The sequence below is a fragment of the Thunnus maccoyii genome, chromosome 16 (assembly GCF_910596095.1).
Source record: "Thunnus maccoyii chromosome 16, fThuMac1.1, whole genome shotgun sequence".
Taxonomy (NCBI): Eukaryota; Metazoa; Chordata; class Actinopteri; order Scombriformes; family Scombridae; genus Thunnus; species Thunnus maccoyii.
Genome location: NC_056548.1, coordinates 11,157,207 through 11,178,836, shown reverse-complemented (window position 1 = coordinate 11,178,836; position 21,630 = coordinate 11,157,207). Strand labels below are relative to the sequence as shown.

Sequence of the window (21,630 nt, the reverse complement as noted above, 5' to 3'; positions counted from 1 at the left end):
AAACATTCCCATTTCAGCAGAAGAATGTGAAAACAGCCTTCTAGTGTCAAACTCTGCGCAGTGAAGCTCAAACATCCAACTGAAGTAATGCGCAAAACACATTTTTAAGTGGAGGGAGACTTTAAGTTTATGGACCAACATGAAGAATTAAACAAAACTCTGCTATTACAGTTCTTATAGATCCTGTAAAGCCCTCATCAGTGCTTGCATCTCTGCTGCTCCAGGAGAGGAAGCTTCTCTCCTTCAACAGTTCCTCTTGGGGTTGTGCAACTGCTCAGCATTAGTGCAGCGAGCATGCAAAAGATGGTCATGTACAGCAGCTACATCTGTATGTGTACTAATTTTCCTCCACTGATTCTCTATGGAGGGCAAATCTCCCTGCTGTACAGTGCTACATCTCTTTTTGTATTCCCCTCCCCTCATGAGACAATGAACACATTGAGGCAAATCTGTTTCCACAGCCTGTGAATAAGAGACAGCCAGCTTTGTTTCGCACGAGTGTGCACACACACATATGTGTGCGTGACAGATAAAGAACAAATGCGTTTGTGTATGGACGCCCGAGTGTTTGTGTATCCATGTGCATGTGTGTGAGATGCCTGCATCATGCGTTCGACATGTGAGTCACTTGCTCTTGTGTAGGGCTTTAAGTAGTGAGTAAGAGCCCTCTACTCCCTCCTCTGTCTCCGCTCTCACTCTCTGGGGCCCGAACACATAACCAGGTCTCTGCTCTGCTGCCACTCCATCTCTGCTCATTGCCCAACAGGTTGCTCTGTCAATAATGGATGCTCACAATGAACTGTGTGTCCATGAGTTTGAAATTTGAGAGTCAAAGGGAGATATACATGTGACCACAATCACCTGCCTGTCTATTATTGCAGAAAAGCGATAAAATAAACATGGACATTTTCCTTCCCCTTAATTGGTGTCTCTTTCCCTGTCAAAAATCTCAACATGATGAGACAACTGAGGCTACATTTGAATAATAGCTGCGTCCAGATCTGTCTTCTGTGGTGGCCTGCTGGGATAATTGCAGGTGAGCCATGGAGGAGATAGAACAGCAGTGCAGAGAGAGACAAGTAAACACACGGGTGACGTCTGCGGGTTGATGACTAACGCTGTAGTGACTCCAGTACCCTCTGTCTTTCTTCAGGACTACTGAAATAAAGGTCGCTGTGAGGGATCCACTGGCTAATTATTTCACATTATTTCAAATATTATCCATGTTCCATTATATATGAAACATGGAGAAATACTCTTCATCCAAACAGGAGATCAGTGTTCACAACATAAAAATAGTGTGCACATTTTAATATGTATATTATTTTTGTTGTTATTCATCAGTCGTTCATGTTGTAAGCTGTTTGTATAATGGGAGTTCTGTATGGGTTCTTATAATGGTAAAACAAGAAAAACAGACATTTTTATGTAGCAGTGTGCAGCTGTTTTTGGACTTATTCCACCATCTAGTGGTTGTGTATGTGCTGTTACATATTGAGGCCACATACACACCTATTGGAAGCATCCAAATAACTGAGATCGCAAGAGGTCAGTAAGACACATTTGCTTTTACTTACATCAGTGCATATGAAAGAAACTTAATCACAATGATGAACATATAGTGCAGGAGTAAAACATATTTGATTAACTTTATGTCCAGAAACTCACAAATATAGTGAATTCACACACAAAAAAATAACATAAAATCACAATGAAATTCAAAAATTTGGCAGTTCTTGGTGAAACTATATTGGCACAATATGAAGAAAACATGAGAAAAGTGCTCATTTAGACAGGGAGACACATAGAGGTAGAGATACATACTGAGAGGAATTAAACACTAGGACACTGAAGTTTACTGTCAGGCATGTAAATTTGCAATCGAAATAAAACACTTAGCGAGATTACAAACAACATTCAATTAAATAGAAGCATTATTTGAGATTACATCTGTAGCACCTTGTTCATTGCGAGGTCACTGCAATGTGCCAGTTTTTCTTTCTGTATCACTTGATCCCCCCGTTAGATGTAGAAATACTCTTCCTCGTCAACATTTCCATTTTCATAGAAACTCTACCTGCAGTATTCCACGTTGCGAGACAAATGAGATCCTTGCAGGCTGGGGAGATGTGTGAGGGGTTTTGTACTGGAATGTTTTTTTATTTAATGCACTTAACCCTCTCTTGAAAAGCAGCACCACTTCGAACTGCATTCAACACTTAAGATTTTGACAGATTTCACACTCATCCTATGTGGCTCCGTCCTCGTCCTCCTCTTCTTCTGGCAGGCTGCCAGGACAGGGCTCCATGGTAACAGCGACGCCTATGCCGCTGCGTCCGATGGGCATGTTGGTGACGCACGTCCATTCATTTCTTTCTGGACAGTAACACTCCACGCTGGACAGGAAGTCATGCTGGTTAAAACCCCCTGAATAGACAGTAGGCACAAACGCACACACATACACACAACACAGTTAATGAATCTGTTAATAAGCCAATTAGGGAAATGTTCAACAATTGTGTCAATTAATAATTAAAATTAATTATTATCTTTCATTAATTTTTCAATTTACAAATGGATTAGTAAAATTATATTTTTAAAAAGACAAATTTTTACTTCTTGGTTGATTAAATTACTAATGTTGTTACTTGTGGATCTGACATTTCATTTTCCTGCTTCTTATCTGTTTACTCTTAACATTTGAACCATACATAATCTATTTAATTAAACAACGCTGAACCATTGTGCCTCATTGAAATAAAACAGTGCAGCGCAGCATCTCACTGGCCACCTCCTGACCTGACTGCTTACTAATTCATCAAAATTAATTCATTACTTAACAAGTCTGTATTATTAATGCTTCAACATGCATAAACATCTTCTAAAAGGAGATTTTTTTTTTATGCTTCATACAAAGAGCACTGTACTTTACTGTATTATTTCTGACTGATGTTCAATTCTTATTTCTTTTTAGGACAATATTTACTGTAAATAGAAATAGATCAAATTATGTTATTTAACTCGAAAAACGTAGCTGGAAGTATCTTTTTTCTGTCCTGTTTAGTATGTGCAGGTATTTCTCTCAAGCTGTAAACAGCCCCAACAACCTTCACCAATTAGGTAGGGCAGGCTGTACCCTGAGAGGCAAAACTTAGGGCACAAAAAGTCTACAACTCGCTGCTGCTCCTTAAGCTCATTGATCTGAGTGTTGGGTAATAATTCAAGGTGAGTCAGATGAATGTATCAACATTTTTATCAACTCAGATGTTCGCTCATCTCAGTGCAGGATTCCGGAAAGTCACAGGATGTTCAGAGAGACGTCAGCAAGAAAATCAACCTGAAACCACTGAGAGTTTAACACCCTACTAAGCTTATCTGTGTCATCAGGACTGAGTAAGTATGTAACATCACCTTTTTTCCAACTAACCCCCGCCCACTTCAAACTAGTGAGAAAAAGTACAGAAATAACAAAAATATTTAAAAAAAAATCTCTAATGTGAAATAACCAAAACTGTTTTAATTTTGGCAGAAGATTATATTAAGAAGCTGATTTAAAAAATGTGCTTTTCAGGGCCTTTAACACTTTTATGATGTTGGATTAGTGACATGACTGACCGAGCACAAAGATGCATCCCTGGTGGACCGTGACTCCATGTGCACTGCGACAGTACTGCATGGAGGCTCTGGGCTCCCAAATGTTCCTGGCTATATTGTAACGTTCCACAGAGCACAGCTGGCTCTGTCCATCATAGCCACCTATAGCATACAGGTAAGAGTTGACGCTTACTAACCCTGCAAAGAAAGAAAGAGTGGTTAAAAAAAAAAATAGCCAAAATTTTGTTTGTTAAAATCTCAGATTAGCTCTCATGATGACAAAAGTACACGTATTCTCACCTAACCCGCTGCGTACAGTACTCATGGGAGCCAGTTGGTGCCAGGTGTTAGTGTCAGGCTGGTATTTCTCAGCAGTGTTCCAGCGGTTTTGCCCATCAAAACCTCCGACCACATACAAAGCCCCCCCACACGCTGCCACCCCGGCACCCAGGCGAGCCACTGACATCGGGCAAACAAAGGACCAGCGATTAGACTCTGGATCCCACCTGCAAACCAAACAGTAGTGCAGTGCTTGTAGTCAATGTAGTCATAATATGTTAAGATTTTTTTTTCCTGACAATTAAAATAATCAAATTAGTGCACCAATTCTGTAAATCGTCCATTTGAACTACGAGGATTCAGAGAGGCGGGGCTGTGCGCAGCGACCTTCTCAATCTACACGAGCCAGTCAACTTTAAGTGGATTAGATTAAGCTGGCAACCATGTTTGGCAACAATTGATGAGGTTTACTTGAAGCCAAAGATGTTGTAACACCAGTGAGAGTAGACAGAGACACAACAGTCCACAGGATTCTGTAGTCTGATAGACTCCATGTCCATATTTGTAAAAAAAAGAAAAGAAAAGAGGGGCTTACAGGTCTAAGGTCAAATTTATCTCATCATGCTGGAAGCTAGATGTCTTATAGGGCACATTTCCTACAGTGTACGCATGTCTGGTGAGGTTCTATATTTATCTATTGTCAATGAATCCCATAAAAAGAGCAAAACCAACAATGAATTAATCTTACTAACAAGTATAGCTTGTGTAGCCTGATACTGCATATCCTCTGTGCCCTAGACCTCGATTGTTGACCAAAAACTATTGAAAACACAAAAATGAGCTGTGTATCTTCATTATGACAAACATGAGGACTGTAGTTTATGTTGAGTCAATCCGATACAAACTGTCCTGCTGCCGTAAATACTCACAACAGCACCAAATCCACAGCTGAAAATAGTCCTCAACGAAACTTAAGTATACATTCATGACCTGTTTTTAAAGATTTACATCTTCAGTAGCAAAAGTAGGCTTGTTAGGCTATTGAGAGACAGACTAACGCAAAAATACAGAATATTCTGTTATTCTACATGTTATAAAATACAAATACTGAAGGATAAAACAACAACAACACATAACTGAATCATGATGAGGCAGGTTGGACAGCAGGTTCACTAACTGGTTAATGATTGAAAGGTTGTTGCTTCAGTCCTTGGCACTGGGTGTATTCCAGCTGTAAACTGCGGACAGGAAGATGGCTGATATTACATCATCTGCCCTCCAATGATGGTTAAGTGCCCTTGAGAAAGGCACAACATCCAAGTCACTCATTGGGTCACTGTGTTGACACTGAGCCTGTGCTCTGAACCCTGAAATGATTGCATGTGCACCTAAAGGGACATACATCAAGGCACATTTCAGTGATCTCTTGCATGTTGCTTGGATTCTTCTGTGAAGCATCCTCAGGAGCAGAGTCTTTTCTGCCAACCATTGTTACTATAAATGCTCTAATCTCCTTTAATGTGTCTCACATTGAGTTTTCATTTCAATAGTTTTATCAGCTTTCATTATATTTAGCAGCTTCTCATAAAAAGACTTCCAAGTGGTGTCTGATGAGTTCTAATAAGTCTCTTGAGACTGGCATCTTTTAGAAATCTATATGCGTGAATATAAAAAGGGATTAAGGTTGCATTTGATGCACAGTTCTTTTGATATGGAAAAAAACTAATAGTACCAAAAGAACTGTCATTTCTCAGACTTGTTATTAATTGATTGACACTGATTTATAACACTATTAAAACTCCTCCCTGTTCAGCGGTGGCAGCAACGAGATGTGAAGCATTCCCAACAGGATCAACATTCCTGGGACGTGTGTCTCAACATGTCTTGAAAGAGCTTGTGTTGTTGTCTAATTAGGCTAAGAGGAATACCTGTGAACTTCTTGACTGCTCCTTGGGTTGAATGGCAGCTATTCATTTCCCGTCTCTCATGTTATTATCCATACTTACACTGAGGTAAACTGCACTTAATCTAAGAATGTGTGTGAAGGAAAGGAAAATCCGCGCTCATTACCTTCATCCCAGTAAAATAAGGTGTCATTAAAATCAAATTACTTCTTGAGTGCCTAGTTAAATAAATAAATCGTCACGCACTCATACGCCGAGCAAACGCCTCTGTAATATCTCACCTCTCCACCGTGTTGTGATGCGTGGAGCCCTGGGAACCTCCTACAGCATAGATGCAGCCGTCCACGACGGCCACCCCGACCCTGTTCCTGGGGATGTTGAGGGAGGCCCGCTGGCTCCACTGGTTGGTCATGGGGTTGTAGCAACACAGGGCGCTGGACTCGGTGTTGTTTTGAAGCGACAGGTTTCTGCCACCAACCTGCGTTCACAAAAAGAGACATCACAACAGAAATTATGTTGACTATCAAATTTATACTGAATAATGCCAGTACAATGGCACAAACTAAACCAGTAAATATTATTGTGTTGTAATGTATTGCATCATGCCTCATCTTGGATTGTAAACCAGAACATGAAACTATCCATGTTTTTATAATGTCATCTCATTGAAGCTGTTACATGACTGGTGGAATGGTTTGACTTTTTGGGCCAACCTACAGTGTAGAGCAGTCCAAAAAGTGCGCAGGCTCCCAGGCCGCTGCATGGAGTCCCCATGTCAGCCAGTTTTATCCAGACATTCCTCCTGGGATCATAAGCCTCCATGGAGGCCAGTGAATGCTGCCGGTATCTGAGCAGAGATAAGTCAAAGTGAGTGAGTAGAAGAAGAGACAGAGAAAATGAGAGCATGTGCATTGTATTGACAAAAAAGTACCAAAGTGTCAAGTTTTGTCTTTGAGACAGGTAACCATTGAACACTGCAGATGTGCTGTTTCTATCGTAACATAGCAGCACAGTATGTAATGTGATTTATTTAGTATGAGTATAGTAACCAATGAGATGTGCTGCTAAGGTGTGACCAATTAGGTATGCAAAAAACCACATATAAGATGTAATGTTCTGTAGCTTCTTAGGTGACTCATGTGCTACCTGTAACTTCATCTTTTGATCAGCATCAAGAGTAGTTATTTCACAGTTCACTAAAAGAGGACTGTGTCTTTGCAAGTCATTCAGACAACAAATTTGAGCTTCAAGATCTGAAGACATAATGAAGAGTTTACATCAGATGAAGGCCCAGCGCACAAGAACTAAATAAGACACATTTTTGAAAAAGTATGGAGTATATGCTCTACGGGGACAATAACTTATGATGCTGATATAAGTATGCTGCATGGTGGGACTTGACTCATATCTATGACTCATATCATTTCTCTTCTCAGTGTTAGTTGGACCAGGAACACACTGCATATCCTGTTTGCATTTGTGCTTCTCTATCAGCGTTACACCAAACTATTCAAGTTAATGAAATGATTTGTTACTGATAAAAAAAGAAACAATGGTGCAAAAGTGAAAGCGTTTTAATGCTAGTTTTAAGCTTGAATCATTGGCTAAAAACCAACTTTGCTTTATGACAGAGAAAAATAAGTCAACAAGAAGTATGTCACTATAATTATGGACTTAACAATAGAATGATGCAAACATGAACCCAGAAAGCAGGCACCTCTTTCAGGAAGTGGATAACTTCCTAACAGGGGCAGATAGATGGATCCATGAGGTGCTTTCATGCCAATATGATCCAATAATAACTTTCATAAAAGCAAACCCACACAAGTTGTGTATTACAAGTGGACATCTCACTTGTGAACCCAGCTCATGAACGTGCATATCTTTAAGTGTGAACTTACTGGCACCAAGTGTTGTCTTTATACAATGTGTAAAGATTATACAGAAGAATAAAAATATATAACATAGTCATTTCAATTACATTTTCTACTCATTAATATCTGAAATATGTCCTAAACGGTTTGCTTTAGCCTTAACTATTGTGTGCAACTGGTAGTGAATTGAAAAAATACAATTTTGCTAAGGATATATGTGATAAGTACCCGCCAGCGACATAGATGAGCTGGGTTCCCCGGAGTGGTGCAGGAGGAAGCTTCCCTAATGTCATATCCCGGAAGATTTTAGAAAGGAAATCCTTACAGGAATTGGCCTGCAGTTAAAAGGAAGGGTGGAAGAGTTAAAATCTGTAAAGAGCAGGTGACTGAGTTCATTGAAATATTGAAGAAATTACAAGTTTTTTGAATAAGTATACAATAACAATAGAAAATATTAGTTATCTTTTGTGAGCATTGATCTCATCTCTCTCTGCATTTCCATAACAAAAAAAACAAAAACAAAATTTGAGCATGCAGATTACCTTGCTGAGGATGGGGCAGGACAGGAGCTGGTTCTTTAGGAACTTAGGAGGCAGGGCGTAGATATGGACAGCATTCAGGAGGGCATGTAAGTACTGGGCTCGACCCTCCAAATCCCAGCGGACCCAGTCTGTACAGGCTTTATACACCTGACATGAATGTATTCAAAGATATCATATATGTGTAATGTGCATCTAGATACACTCTTATGAGAACTTGAACTTGTGCAGATTTCTTAGGATATGATTTATCTTTTTAGCATAAGATGAATGGTCTGTGACACACATCTAAATTTGACACTACAGACCAAATTTACTATTTACAGTTCAGTGCTCAATGTTCAACCCAAATCTGTAATAATAAGAAAATGTGAAAAAATACTATGATTTAAGTATGTTCCGTACATGCCTGGCGGTCAACTTTTACTTATTTTTTTAATGTCACTCACCTCAGACTCACAGAGCACCTTGAGACTGTCCTGACTGATGAGCTCCAGCAGCTGGCAGTGAGAGAGGCTGAAGAATTCTTCTTCTTTAGTCACCTAGGACAGAGGGACACACCAGCACACATGAATACCTTCAGATAAAGGCATGTTTGAGTACTTAATATGTAGATTTTTTATATTTCATTTCCTTGAATGGATGTTTTGTTAAAATTACTCTCTAATGACTGACATGAGTTGGTGGTTGGGTGTCAGACTTAGAAAAAGACCATCATCAAAAATAAAACAGTAATCAGACAGAGACCAAGGTGATGAAGCCAAAGTGCAAATTCTGTCCTTGAGAGATTAATGGTATTTGTTTCAGGTTACCCATTAACATTTAAACGCTGCAGCTGTGCAGTTTTCCATGTTATTACAACATAATCGCACAGCTAATAATTCAGTATAAAAGAGATGACCCAATGAGATGTACTACTGCCTTACTGCCTGCTTCAAGATCTGAAGACAGAATGAAGAGTGCTACAGCTTTGCTCCTGACACTTTGCCTGTCAGGGGCTTTGGTTCAGGCAGAGACGGCCTCAGGGTCTGACCTCAGCGATGAGGTGAGAGCGCTGAGAGCCACGGTGGAGGAGCTGAGGCTGATGGAGAGCAGACTGGCAGCAAGCGAACTTAAGGTAAAAGATCAGGAGAACTCAGTGAAGGATCTGAGAACAGAGCTGGATGTCACCAAAACAGAGTTACTTCTGTACAACGAGAAGGCAAAGGAGCTGGAAAAAAAGCTGGCAGGTAACAAACTCAGAGTGATTACTCACAAACAAATATGATCAATTGTGGACGGAGGAAAAAACAACTAGAACTTTAATACATGAACAATTTTAAGTGGTCATGATATCCTTTTATTCTATAAGACCAAACAACCCAGCTGTCAGTCATGGGGGCACAACTATCAGCTGGTGTGAGCCAGCTTGAAGATATGATCCACAAGAAACTTGTTAAGAAAACTGTTATAGTAGAACGTACAGTGGGATACGGATATGCCACAATAATAACCACTTTTTAATGCTCTATATTCACAAATGGACACAAAGTGGCCTTCTCAGTGGCTTTAACTGGACCAGTTGGGCCCTTTAATGTTGAAACAACACTGATCTACCCAAAAGTCATGACTAACATCGGCAATGCTTACAACGTCTACTCAGGTATAGAATATGAAACGTGTGTACATGCGTAATTGTATGTTAATATGTGTTTTGTGCATGCTTAGAGAGTAGGTAGAGAGTAGATTATTATTAGAAAATGATAAATGGCAGATTTTGCTCAGCTCTCTGTCTATTTCTTTGTACTCCAACGCAGGTTTCTTCAGCGCCCCTGTCAATGGCGTCTACTTCTTCAGATTCAATGCCATGGATGACCGGAAAAGCCACCACATGGGTGTAGCATTGCACAAGAATGACCAAAGAGTTCTTCTGGACTATGCCTGGAATCACTGGGATGACCATGAGCATGTGTCCAATGGAGTAATCCTGGAGCTGTCTCAGGGTGATGTGGTGCACATGCGTCTTCCTGCGGGGTACCGAGTCACTGATTGGGACACACGGCACTTCAACATTTTTAGTGGTTTCCTCCTTTTTCCCATGTGAGAATAACATGATAGAAGTATTTTAGAAGCTACTGAAAAACACCTCCACTTCGCTCAATAAATATACTGTATGTCACGTTTGCTTAACCTACTGTATGTTGTTGTGATATGTACAAGAGGCAATAAAGAAGCTTTCATTAAACACATTGACCTGACTTGACTAACTTTAAAGCAACCCTAAGAATTGCATGCGTATGTCAGCTTGTTTTTCTGTCCTTGCACCTCACCTCATTGAAGTGTGTATTGATATACTCTCGGCTGCGCTGGTGCAGCTCCACGCAGCCGATTTCCTCAGCAAAGCGGGCGATGCCGATGACATTGGACGGCCCAAGGTGCTTAGTGAGGAAGTCACAGCATGCTTTGGCCACATCTTCCATCTGATACCTTGTAGAACAGAACAGGCAAAGAGGAAAAAAATCATTAACGCCTGTATATCCTCCACCTAAAAGTATATTCAAAATGCTTTTTTAATGCATTGAACTGTTCATCTGTTTTCAGTGACCCATGACAATCGTTCCTACACAATGTTCTGCTGTACATATGTTTACCTCATAGCAGCCAAAAGAACGTGCAACACACACTTCTCCCCCACGGTAATGTGGGAAGTGTAGGCAAAGTCAATGAGCCTTCCCACCACCTGGGGGCAGACATCGCGCAGGGTGACCTCCGAGGCACGACACTCTTTGAAGCTGCTGGTGAACATGGCTCTGAAGTAGGGGCTACACGATGCCAGCACCACCCTGTGCACCTGAAAAAATATTATTTTAAGATAAAGAAACATTGCATTCACTTTGCCAATGGCGGAGAGATAAACAGCCCGCTTATCGCGTCTGTTATCGGATGAGTAGAGTATTTACTAAATACGTCATAGATAATATTGTTGGTAAAAGCCTCTACCACCCATTAGTTATCAATCAATCAATAAAAACTTTCTTACTCTGTTTATTGCTGAAATGCAATGCAACAAAGCAAAAATGTGACATGCAAAAAGAAGAGGGTGACGGGGAAAAAAAGAGGGTAAAAAACCATATACACAGGGTAACAGAACTGTTCTACAGGATGTTTATAGTTTCATGTTGGCTGGATGAGACAAAAAAGGCTAAGCAAGGTTTATAAGTTGATGTGAATAGTTGGGATGTTGTAAATAGAGTGATTAAGTTGTTTATGTATTTATGTAGGCTACACGTGTCTGCCTGAGAAGTAATAACATGCACATGTTACAGTATACTGAAAGCTGTAATAGAACAGAATATAATGTTGGAATAAGAGATGACCATATAAAAATAAGTAGATATTAAGCATTATTAGTAATAATTTACTTTACTCCTCTAACTTTTTTTCACTTGCTCATTTGATTTTTCAAATAAACTATCTATCATGTATTTTTTCCTCACGTTTCCAATTTTCGTCATGCTAATATGATAACGAGATAGGCCTGTCCATGTATTTCTATGGTAGGGATGGGTCCAGAGTTTGTGTGTGTGTGTGGATGCCATTGACTGACAGCTCCCCAAGTGAAGCCAAAACATCTGGTTCGCCCCCTGGTGGCTGGCTGCAGTATAGGTCATAAGTCCCGCCCCCTCCATGTTAGTGGATGGGACATGAACCAAACTGAAAAATCAAAGTACATGTCAAATAAATTTTTCCCAAAGATGGTTTCTGTCATTTTAGGTAGTTCTTATCACACTGATGTTTGTCCAAGTGATAAGTTTGTTTTTTAGTTATTTGACAATATAAAAAGGGGGCGGGGGTGTGACATCATGATTGACAGCTGTGACAGCCGCACTCAAGCCTCGATTAGGTGGCGGGACGGCTGAGAGGGGAGTGTCCAGCAGGCCGTCATCCTGCCGCCTGACTCTACTGCACAGACTCTGGCTCGAAATGACGTCACACAAGCAAGATGGCAGATCACGGAAAGGAGATATTTTGGCTTCACTTATATCATCCATCTTATAATAGAAAGCATTTTAGTTGACAATATGTATATATATATATATATATATATACACACATATACATATATATGTACACACACACACACATACACACACATATAGATAGATAGATAGATTTACAGATGGTATATTTTTGACCCTACACAAAATGGCACAAACTGTTTCCTGATACTTCAGTTCAGTGAGTGTCTCACCTTAAAGTCAACTGTTCTTTCTTTGTATGTGACATGAAGCACCAGGTCACACAACATTTCCTGCCGTCTGAACTCATCCATGACCTTCAGGGACTTGGAAGCGTGGGTCTCAACTGTATAGTCAAGGTACCCGGACCCGTGCATTGAGGGAACCGCGATAGCTGAGAAATCAGAATCGCGTGTTGGACGTCTCTTCCTCATTGGGCAATTCATTCTGGGACACAGGAAGAGGAATACTCCAGATTTTTTTCAGTAATTAACTGTTCAGTCTTACAGTCTTTGACAGTTCAGTTTTTTTCAGTTCCCATTGGGGTCAGACTCTCAACAGAGGAAATTCCTTTGATCATCAATTCATCGATGTAAAGGCTCCACTGAGAAGATGTCCTTAGTTCCTCCATTTTTCTTCATATTGAACACAATCTATTCAGTAAGTAGACATTTCACAAGAAATTAAGGATGTGAACAGTGTGACTTTACTATCCATTGGTGATCCCAGTCGCAGCCAGCAGGCAGAGCCAGCACTCCAGACGAAAAAGCCAGTTGCTGCATGAATTAAGTTAAGGTCATATGTTTCTCTGTGCAAATATGGCAGATAAACAAACTTGCAGGCTGTTGGTGAACCACATAATACTCCCTCATCCACAGATCCAGGCTCCAACATGACTGACAGCATTTGTATCAGGATCAGACAGTTCCCAAAGCATGAGTCAAACCATGATCATTAAATGGCTGTTGGTCTGTATTTTACAGGTTTCAGTGTTTTCAGAGTAATCCATTCTGACATTTCAGTGAGTCCTCTGCAATCTAGTGTTCCACAGATGAAGGGGAAGTGGTTGGCAAATGTGTGTAACTGCACAATCTGATGTGTCCTGGCAGGGATTTCTTTAACTCCGTCTGTTGTGATGCTTATCCTGCACAGAAAAAAAAACAACAAAAAAACAAAAAAACCCAATAAAGATGAGAGACTTTTAGTGGTTTGAAGAAAAGCTAACTAAAAGAAAATCTCATGTGAATATGTTGTTTTTCCCTTGTGTACGTGTGGGTGTGTGAGTTTCACACACTCAATGTTTCACTTCCTTACCAGCTGAAACAGAAAAGATGTATTCTAATTTAATTGAAACCAGCTAAAAGCTTCCCAAAGCTGTTTTGATGTACTAAATGAAGCATATTCTTGCATTAAAATCATGCGTTCTAATAATTTCTAAGATTTTCATATTAACTGCAAATTTATATTGGTTCTTAATATTGGTTATTGGTCTCCTTGAGTACTAATAATTGGTACCAGCCCTGAAAAAAACATATCAGTCAAGTCCTACTATTTAACATTGATTTTGACATGATGTGCTTTTAGGGATTTTATTCTAAACTTTTAATCAGTTCAATGTCACGGCTACCACAAAGAGCTGGTCGTCAATCCCCTTCAAAACAAGCCTGACAATGTGCTCAGTTTCTTTTTTTTTTTTTTTACACAACACTGTTTGGTTGAGCAGTCACACTTAGTATGACTCACAGAGGAGTGACTGAGATTCTGCAGACAGCGGCAGGCTGCCAAACATAAGAAAACACATTCACACTATTTAAAGCAACAGAAGGTATGAATGATTCCCTACCAGACACCAGAAGCTCCAATGTTCTTAGTTATTCTCTGAGCAAGTGTGGTAAAACCACTCCCTACTGCCACAGAAGTCTGGTGTCATCCTCCAGCTCATCTCTGTGCTGACTGGAACCTGTTTGACCAACTAGGCCGATCTTAACTTAGTAATTAAATGTCAAGAAAAGAACACATTATGACAATTATCTGCCTCTGATGTAACAGAATGGCAGTGAATCAAAATACACAGTCAAGGGTTTGCAAACACCAAATCCTGTAGCGTTAAATCTCAAGGAATGTATTCCTAAATTCAATGTCAATAACCTGTCATTTAGAAAACCTAAGTAAATAATCGGTATGAGAGACTTGAAAAATGTTTCTGACAGTTTCATTGAAAGATCTTTATCATTCCATTCAGGTACCTCTAAATGACATGATGTAAGCACCGAATGTCGGTTTCACATAATTATATGGGTTTAAATGGTGCACCTGTCTCTAATAAAGTACTAATTAAGCTTTTCATTGGATGCTTGTCAATTAATAAGCCCTTCAATATAAGTGCAACACTCTCAGCAGTTATCATGGAGGCAAATGTCAGCTAATGACTGGCGCCAGACTCACGGGATTTTTGAGGCCCGTACTGACATATTTGAGTAAAAAAAACAAAACAAAAAAAAAAAAAAAAAAACCCAACACTTAAATATTAGCTGATATGTTTTAAGGAATAGAGGAATATAGTAGTTCTGCATTTTGGGAAGTATGCTTATTTGCTTTCTTGCCGAGAGTTAGATGAGAAGATTGGATTCACTCTGAAATTTGCAGTTTAGTTTAAATATACAGTTTACCCAGGAGACTGTTTGCTTAGCTTAGCATAAAGACTGGAAACAGGGGGTTTAATTAACGTAACAGCACATTTGTTTAGTCTGTAGCCAGCTGTCTTCCCCTGTTTCAAGTCTTTATGCAAAGCTAAGCTAACCGTCTCCTGGGTGTAGATTCATATTCCTCTTTAGCTGTCAGTGCTCTTTAGTGGACAAATAATGAAGACAATTTCTAACTTAATTCAAACATATCTTTTCCATTTCTGTACTGCAATTTCTTGTAACTTATTGGCCAGATATGAGCTGACACCAATACATTTGTGATAAGCTATTGGTTGAGCTTTACTAGTGAAAGAAAAGGCAAGTTGTTAACTTTAAGCATTATGCCTCACAAGGCTTCTAGAAAAATGGAGGAGGTCAGAATAAAAAGGTCTAGCAGACACGCTAATGTATATGAAAAAACACACAGAAACTAGCATCAGTTCTAGGACATAAGTACAGTAAGTTTCTGTTACAGGATCTTGATTAGAATTATAAAGAGCAATAAAATAAAACATTCCTCAATTCACTTAGACCTACACTGACTTCTTTTATATTGTTTCAAGGATGCAACTAATAATTATTTTCATTAGCGATTAATCTGCTGTTTATTTTCTTGATTAATCAATTCATTGGTTGGTCTATAAAACATTAGAAAATGGTGAAAAATGTAGTTTCACAGAGTCCAGTGTGACGTCTTCAAATGTTTTGTCCAACCAGAATAGCTGCAAATCTTCACACTGGAGAAGCTGGAACCATCACATGTTTAATGGCATAATTGCTTGAAAAATGACTTAAACAAAAAAAATCAATTATAAAAATAGTTGCTCATAAATTTTCTTACCATCATCTAATCGATTATTTGACTAATCACTGCAGCTCTAGCTTGAAGCTTTGGGGTATTTTACATGTGAAATGTTTAAAAATCACCTAGAAATGCTCAAATATAAGCTGCTGAAATACTTCTGACTTGTGTTGCGTCTCTTTACACAACAGCAAATCCAAACCGACTGCATGTCCTACAAACATGAAATCCCTGCATTCCACAGATTGTCACTCGCTGCTACGGCTCGAAGCAGAACAAATCAGCTCTTGAGTTAGAGAGCAAGAAAAGAATTCTGCAATGCGGCCTGTTAGCTACAACTCACTTATCTGCACAACAACCCCTTTCAATCAATATAAATGTATGCAGCAGATCAATTTTTTAGCATGAAAGGGACAAACCTTGATCCTACAAGTGGCAAAGCTACAGGAATACTTGCAGCACCTGGCAGTTTGGGTTATTTGTATTTTACTGTGCAAAGCAAGAGAGGGTTATTACTGGTTTGGTCTGAAGTAGTGCAGCTTTGTGGAGTTGCACAATCAAATCTGTTCAGCCTCAAGCTCCCTCACCTCTCGCTCTACAGTCAGTCAGCCTGTGTGCTGGTCATATGACCGAGAGAGTGAGACGGAAAGGGAGGGAGAGTGGTACAGAGAAAAAGAGATTTTGAGGGCAACATACAGTGAGCAAGAGAGAGAAAAAAACAAAATGGAAGAGGAGAGAGATTGCAGGAATCTTCTCTTGGACCCCAGATTCAGGTGAAGGAAGATATCGGAGGGAGAGATCAGTTCGAGGAGGCAGTAAAAGAAAGAGGAAGAGAGGCTGCAATACAGTAGAGTTACTAAGTTTTCCATAAAGGCCCCATTGTGCATGATATATCAATCTGTCCTACTATCCCGCTCAAGCTTTAAGGGGGTTCACAGCGAATTACTGTGTAAACACGGTGTGCAGAGCTTGGCTACTATATAAAGCATTGCTCAAGCCCGCAGGAACACTGTGACACTAGCTCTGCAGGTTTATGCATCATAACTATGTTTCGAAATGCCAGTTAGACCAAAGTCCTGACCAGTAATACCAGAGGTGGTAGCAATGTTTGGGTTTGTCAAATTTATTTCGCAAATGGCTGTTGAGAAGTGAGAGGAAGGAGATGCAGACCACTAGGCCTTCATTGATAAAAATACTTTGTGACATGTAGTCTTTGACACAGTTGTAGAGAAAAGAGGGATCTGTGGTATTCATAAAATGGCATTTGTGCTTTTAAGACAGAAATATTTGTACAATAACTCATTGTTTTTGGCATCAAGACTGTTTGTTCTCCATAAATCACAGGCTTAGTTCAGAACTCATTAGAAGAAACAAGAGAGACACAGTGAGTTAACCATTTACAGGGTGTTTCTGTTGGCAGGTGACAGGCAGGACAGTCTGTGCAGTCAGCTTGGACCTGAACATACAATGTACAACAGGGCACAAAATGAGTGAAGATATTCTCGATTAACCTTTGAGAAAATGCTGACTAAAACTGCTGAGCTGTAATGACCACGAGTTTTGCACTGTTTCATAACAGCAATGACACAAACTCTTCTGCCGTGTCATCTTTCAACTGCAATTACAGCTGACTGGGGTCAAAGGTTGTTGGCGACAAAGGTGTTGCTTCATTTGCTTTGAAAAAAAGAACAACTCCTCAGATAAGGAATGAGAGCATTGTGTTGTTTTAAAGAATCACAACAGCACACGACTCAACCGTGTCATAACAAACTGAAAGATCCTTCTCGTGTTTAGAAATACAGACTGATAACCTTCAGGTGGTGATATTTGGCAAATTAAGGGCCTTTTCACACCTGAAAGTCTGAACCAAGGTTCATGATTTTGTTACACTGTGTATATTTGATCCGGTTAGTTTTGGTTTCACTTTGCAAATATGCAAGCTCACTCAAGAACTTAACCTGACATACCTACGTCCTGTCATCATCACCTATGTGGGCTGCATCCTCCTATATTTGACATTGATTGGTTTGTAGGCTGTTGAGAAATGAAGAGATTCATTTTATTGCCACTAGATTATATTATACTATATATACTACTGTTTTGAGTTTTGCACTGTTTCATAACAGCAATGACACAAACTCTTCTGCTGTGTCATCTTTCAACTGCAATTACAGCTGACTGGGGTCAAAGGTTGTTGACAACAAAGGTGCTTCTTCATTTTCTTTGAAAGAAACAAAAGCCTCCTCAGATAAGGAACGAAAGCATTGTGTTGTTTTAAAGAATCACAACAAATTGAAAAGTCAGAAAGTCCGGACCAAAAGCCTCCTCTCAAGACATTTGATTGACAGAGAAATAACTATTATAATAATATTATAATAATAATAATAAAGTCATGAGCTGCATTCTAAATAACCTGAATTAACACTAGAACATGAAGAACTACGATTGCCCAATGCTGCTCACCATATCAGCAACTATAAATATACCCTACGCCTATTTATCACTAAACGGAGAAAAAGTCTTGATATCACTGGTAGCAAGTATGTGCACAAAAACATTTGGGTACACGCTGAACTGATGACTTCTGATAAATTGACACTTGACCCAACAAATAATCTTATTTTGCTCCTTTGGGGCTTTGTAGTGTGTGTTGTATTCAGTGGTGCATTATTCCAGGGATACAACTAATGATTATTTATTATGCCATTTATTTTCTCAATTAAATGTTTAACTATGTTGTCTATAAAACGTAAGAAAACTGTGAAAACTGTCCATCACAATTTCCCAAAACCAAGTTTTGACATGTTTAAATTGCTTGTTTGGCCCAACAAACATTTTAAAACCCCCTCATAGACTATTTAATTTACTATCATAGAAAAAAAACAAATGTTTGGCAGTTCTACTTAAAAAATTACTTACGATTAGCCAGTTATCAAAATTGTTGTGGATTAGTTTAATAAAACTTAGCTAATTGATTAATCATCTAATCACTTCAACTCTAGTTCAGTCTTAATAAGTATTAAGTCCTATGGCTGGGCGATATGGACAAAGTGGGTAAAGGCAAATAATAGAACAGCTACAACATCTGGTATGTTGAGAAAATTACATCACTTCACTGTAACGCAGCCTTTAAAACCAAGAAAAGACAACACTTATGCCATATCACGATATTACGATATCCAAAATCTAGTCTCATATCACGATATCGATATAGTATGGATATATTGCCCAGTATTATTTAGTCCTCTTCTTTGATGATGAATAATGTGATATTTTCTGGCAGGGATTCACCGGGTGTTTGTATTGCAAACATAAAGTTGAAACAGTTACTCAATTATTCAATAATTGATGGTCCCAGCTTTTCAAATGTGGGGCTTTGGCACTTTTCTTGATTTGTATAATTGCAAATTAAATATCTTCTGGACTGTTTCTTGGATAAATAAGTAACTTGATGATGTCACCGTGGGCTCTGCGAAATTGTGAAGAGTATTTTTAAAAATGTTTTTGAGTACTTCAGTTGTTGACAAAATTGCCTGCTCTTTTCTTTTTTGTTAAGCACTTTGAGATGCCTTTTGTATGTAAAAGAATCTGTATAAATGAAGCTTATTATTAATTTTCACCATTCTTAGACATTTTAGACCAAACGATTAATCAGTTAATCGACAGATTAATCCATTACAAAAACTGTTAGTTAGTTGCAGCCCTAATTGCATCCTTTAAATGATTATTCTTCCATGAGGATGTTTCAGAAACATTACAAATGCTTCACTTACAAACAATCACACAACAGCTCAATTTGAGTAACACTCAGACTTCTGTAAATGAATTACAGATCAAGACAAGTTTCAATTCCCTTTTAGGAGTCTGCGCACTACTGAGGAAATAAAGTGAATGCTCGACGACAACAATTATAAACAGGGTATCCTCTACAGGCGTATTACATGCTGAAAAAAGTAACGCGACAAATGTCACGAGTGCTGCTGTATCACAAACACACGAGTGATGTTTTTTTCTCTCAATAGGGCGCGTCCACTTAGCACGTGAAACATGCAGGGACACTTTTAAAAAGCTTCAAACACACTCACCTACTATAGCGCAACACCTCAAAGAGCAGCTGTTCAACCCCATATCACACCGAGAAGACGGCTCACTATCACAGGAATCACCTCGGGGAGTTCAGGCGCGACTTGTTGAGAACCACAAGTCTCTCCCCCCCCCCCCCCCTATCCAGTCAGAAAGGCAGAGGAAGTGTCATTCCCCACACTGAAGTTGTTTTGTACTGAAAGGGCCGAGCTGAGAGTGTCGCTGCTGCTCTGCGCCGCTGCGGGCAGACGTCCAAAAGCTGTGCTGGGGAGGAATTTCTGCACCAACCAACATGACTCTGCAACTCTGTAGTACACTGCAAACACTGTGCGCGCAATACGCATGTACAGAAACCTACATGGCATTAAGTCAGGAGCAGCATTCCTCAAACTGAAACTGAACCTCCGTCTGAGCAGGACGAGCTTTCAAGAACTATTGCTCACTGCTTAAACATGCTACAGCAGTATCATGTAATGTCATGAATGATCTTATCCATTCACATAAACACGCATGTTCACTGAAATTTGTCTCGACGGAATTTTAGAACCGCTCCTAATTAGTGTGAAAGATAAGATTTCATTAAGAAAAATAACACAAGCTCTGCCCATTTCATTTCCGTGTTTTGCTCCGATGAATCATCTTGGCTGGTGGTGATGTTTTAACAGCTCTGCTGGACCACAACAAGCTATCAACAGCAACATATAGGAATATTATAATGACGGAACAAACAACACCACTGAGTGTGACATGATCACTGTCTAATACTTAAGTGCCTTTTGTTAGAGTGATAGTGTAAGTAAGAGCTTTAGTGGGATTTACTTGGTTTAGTGAAGTATGAGGTTGTTGTACCATACTTGAGTGCTCAAATTTGACTTTACTATATACTTCCAGCTCCTCTTCTGCCCTCACTAAGCATGTAAGTTTGGTGCAGACAGAAGATTGCCTTGAACTTTTTACTGGAAGCGGCTCTGAAACTGTGAAAACTATTAAACAACAAATTCAGTGATGGTGGTTAAAAGTATGAAAACAACATGATCCCACAAACAAGAGTTAGCAAAATGAGTTTGATTAGTAGCTAGATTCACAAAAGACTGACTAAGCTGAGCTAGCTGTCAAATTAGTTAACCTACATCATGCTTCATGTCAGAAAGAATAACCAGTGAAAGATTAATAGGATGTTAACTGGATGTAATTAATTAGTCTGGCAAACATAGACATAGGCTGAAGTTTATAAGTGGAAAAACAGAAAGAGTAAAATACACAACAGTTATCGCAATAATTAACATAAATTCAAGAAATCTTCACAATATTTGTGAGAGCTTACGATTTTGCTAAATTATCGCAACTTTTCCGACAGCTCGTGATTTGGACTAATTGTCGCACTTCATGTCATGCTAACTTGCTAACACTGTAACTTTATGCACTGTAATTTTAACATTATTTATGATTTAATGATGTATTATTGTTGACAATGTATTATTATGACTGATGATTAAGGTTGATGATGATTATTGTATTATTATAATTATTATTGTTATTATTATTGTTATTGTTGTTGTTGTTGTTAATGATGTATTTTATTGAATGTGTTCTTTTTACCTGAATATATGTAAATTTTCCCTGTGCAAAAACTTAATAAAATATATTCAAAAAGTAACATATGTCATTTCATTCAAGTGGAAGATGGAATCAGCCAACAAAAACTACTGCCACAGACAGTGGAGGGAAACTGTTCTGTGGTCGACCACCTGTTGTGCATGTTGAGGTGAAAGTTAATTTAATTAAGGTAAAGTACAGTATTTTTTTTTTTATATAACCTTAAGTCCATGCTTCTCATGTTCAGAAAATAAATTAAAAAATTAACACTGAAATA

General features: G+C 39.0%; 2 protein-coding genes across 5 annotated transcripts; one reads left to right on the top strand and one right to left on the bottom strand.

The window, feature by feature from the left end:
• Positions 1 to 1,553: 1,553 nt before the first annotated feature.
• On the bottom strand, positions 1,554 to 20,678 carry keap1a (kelch-like ECH-associated protein 1a). 4 transcript variants are annotated; one of them, XM_042389037.1, is made up of 13 exons: positions 19,760 to 20,677; positions 14,032 to 14,175; positions 12,422 to 13,332; positions 10,821 to 11,020; positions 10,500 to 10,656; positions 8,640 to 8,732; positions 8,194 to 8,340; positions 7,880 to 7,986; positions 6,495 to 6,624; positions 6,059 to 6,255; positions 3,895 to 4,100; positions 3,616 to 3,792; positions 1,554 to 2,427 (listed from the first exon to the last, which is right to left on the bottom strand). In XM_042389037.1, the coding sequence occupies exons 3-13, from the start codon at positions 12,632 to 12,634 to the stop codon at positions 2,249 to 2,251; spliced, it is 1,806 nt and encodes a 601-aa protein (XP_042244971.1). In that variant the 5' UTR covers positions 12,635 to 13,332; positions 14,032 to 14,175; positions 19,760 to 20,677; the 3' UTR covers positions 1,554 to 2,248. The 4 variants fall into 4 exon arrangements, with proteins under 4 accessions (XP_042244971.1, XP_042244972.1, XP_042244973.1 ...); XM_042389038.1 differs by having other exon boundaries at positions 14,032 to 14,170; XM_042389039.1 differs by lacking the exon at positions 14,032 to 14,175 and having other exon boundaries at positions 12,422 to 12,635; positions 19,760 to 20,678.
• Positions 8,739 to 10,482, top strand: LOC121881318 (complement C1q tumor necrosis factor-related protein 3-like). Its single transcript, XM_042389040.1, has 2 exons — positions 8,739 to 9,832; positions 9,987 to 10,482. The coding sequence occupies exons 1-2, from the start codon at positions 9,796 to 9,798 to the stop codon at positions 10,271 to 10,273; spliced, it is 324 nt and encodes a 107-aa protein (XP_042244974.1). The 5' UTR covers positions 8,739 to 9,795; the 3' UTR covers positions 10,274 to 10,482.
• Positions 20,679 to 21,630: the final 952 nt, after the last annotated feature.

Coding starts and splice junctions, on each gene's coding strand:
- keap1a (XM_042389039.1), bottom strand. CDS start 12,634: ATGAATTGCCCAATGAGGAAGAGACGTCCAACACGCGATTCTGATTTC. Junction 7,987..8,193: donor CCTGCCCCATCCTCAGCAAG/GTAATCTGCATG, acceptor TTTTAACTGCAG/GCCAATTCCTGTAAGGATTT. Junction 3,793..3,894: donor TACTGTACGCAGCGGGTTAG/GTGAGAATACGT, acceptor CTTTCTTTGCAG/GGTTAGTAAGCGTCAACTCT.
- LOC121881318 (XM_042389040.1), top strand. CDS start 9,796: ATGACTAACATCGGCAATGCTTACAACGTCTACTCAG. Junction 9,833..9,986: donor TGCTTACAACGTCTACTCAG/GTATAGAATATG, acceptor ACTCCAACGCAG/GTTTCTTCAGCGCCCCTGTC.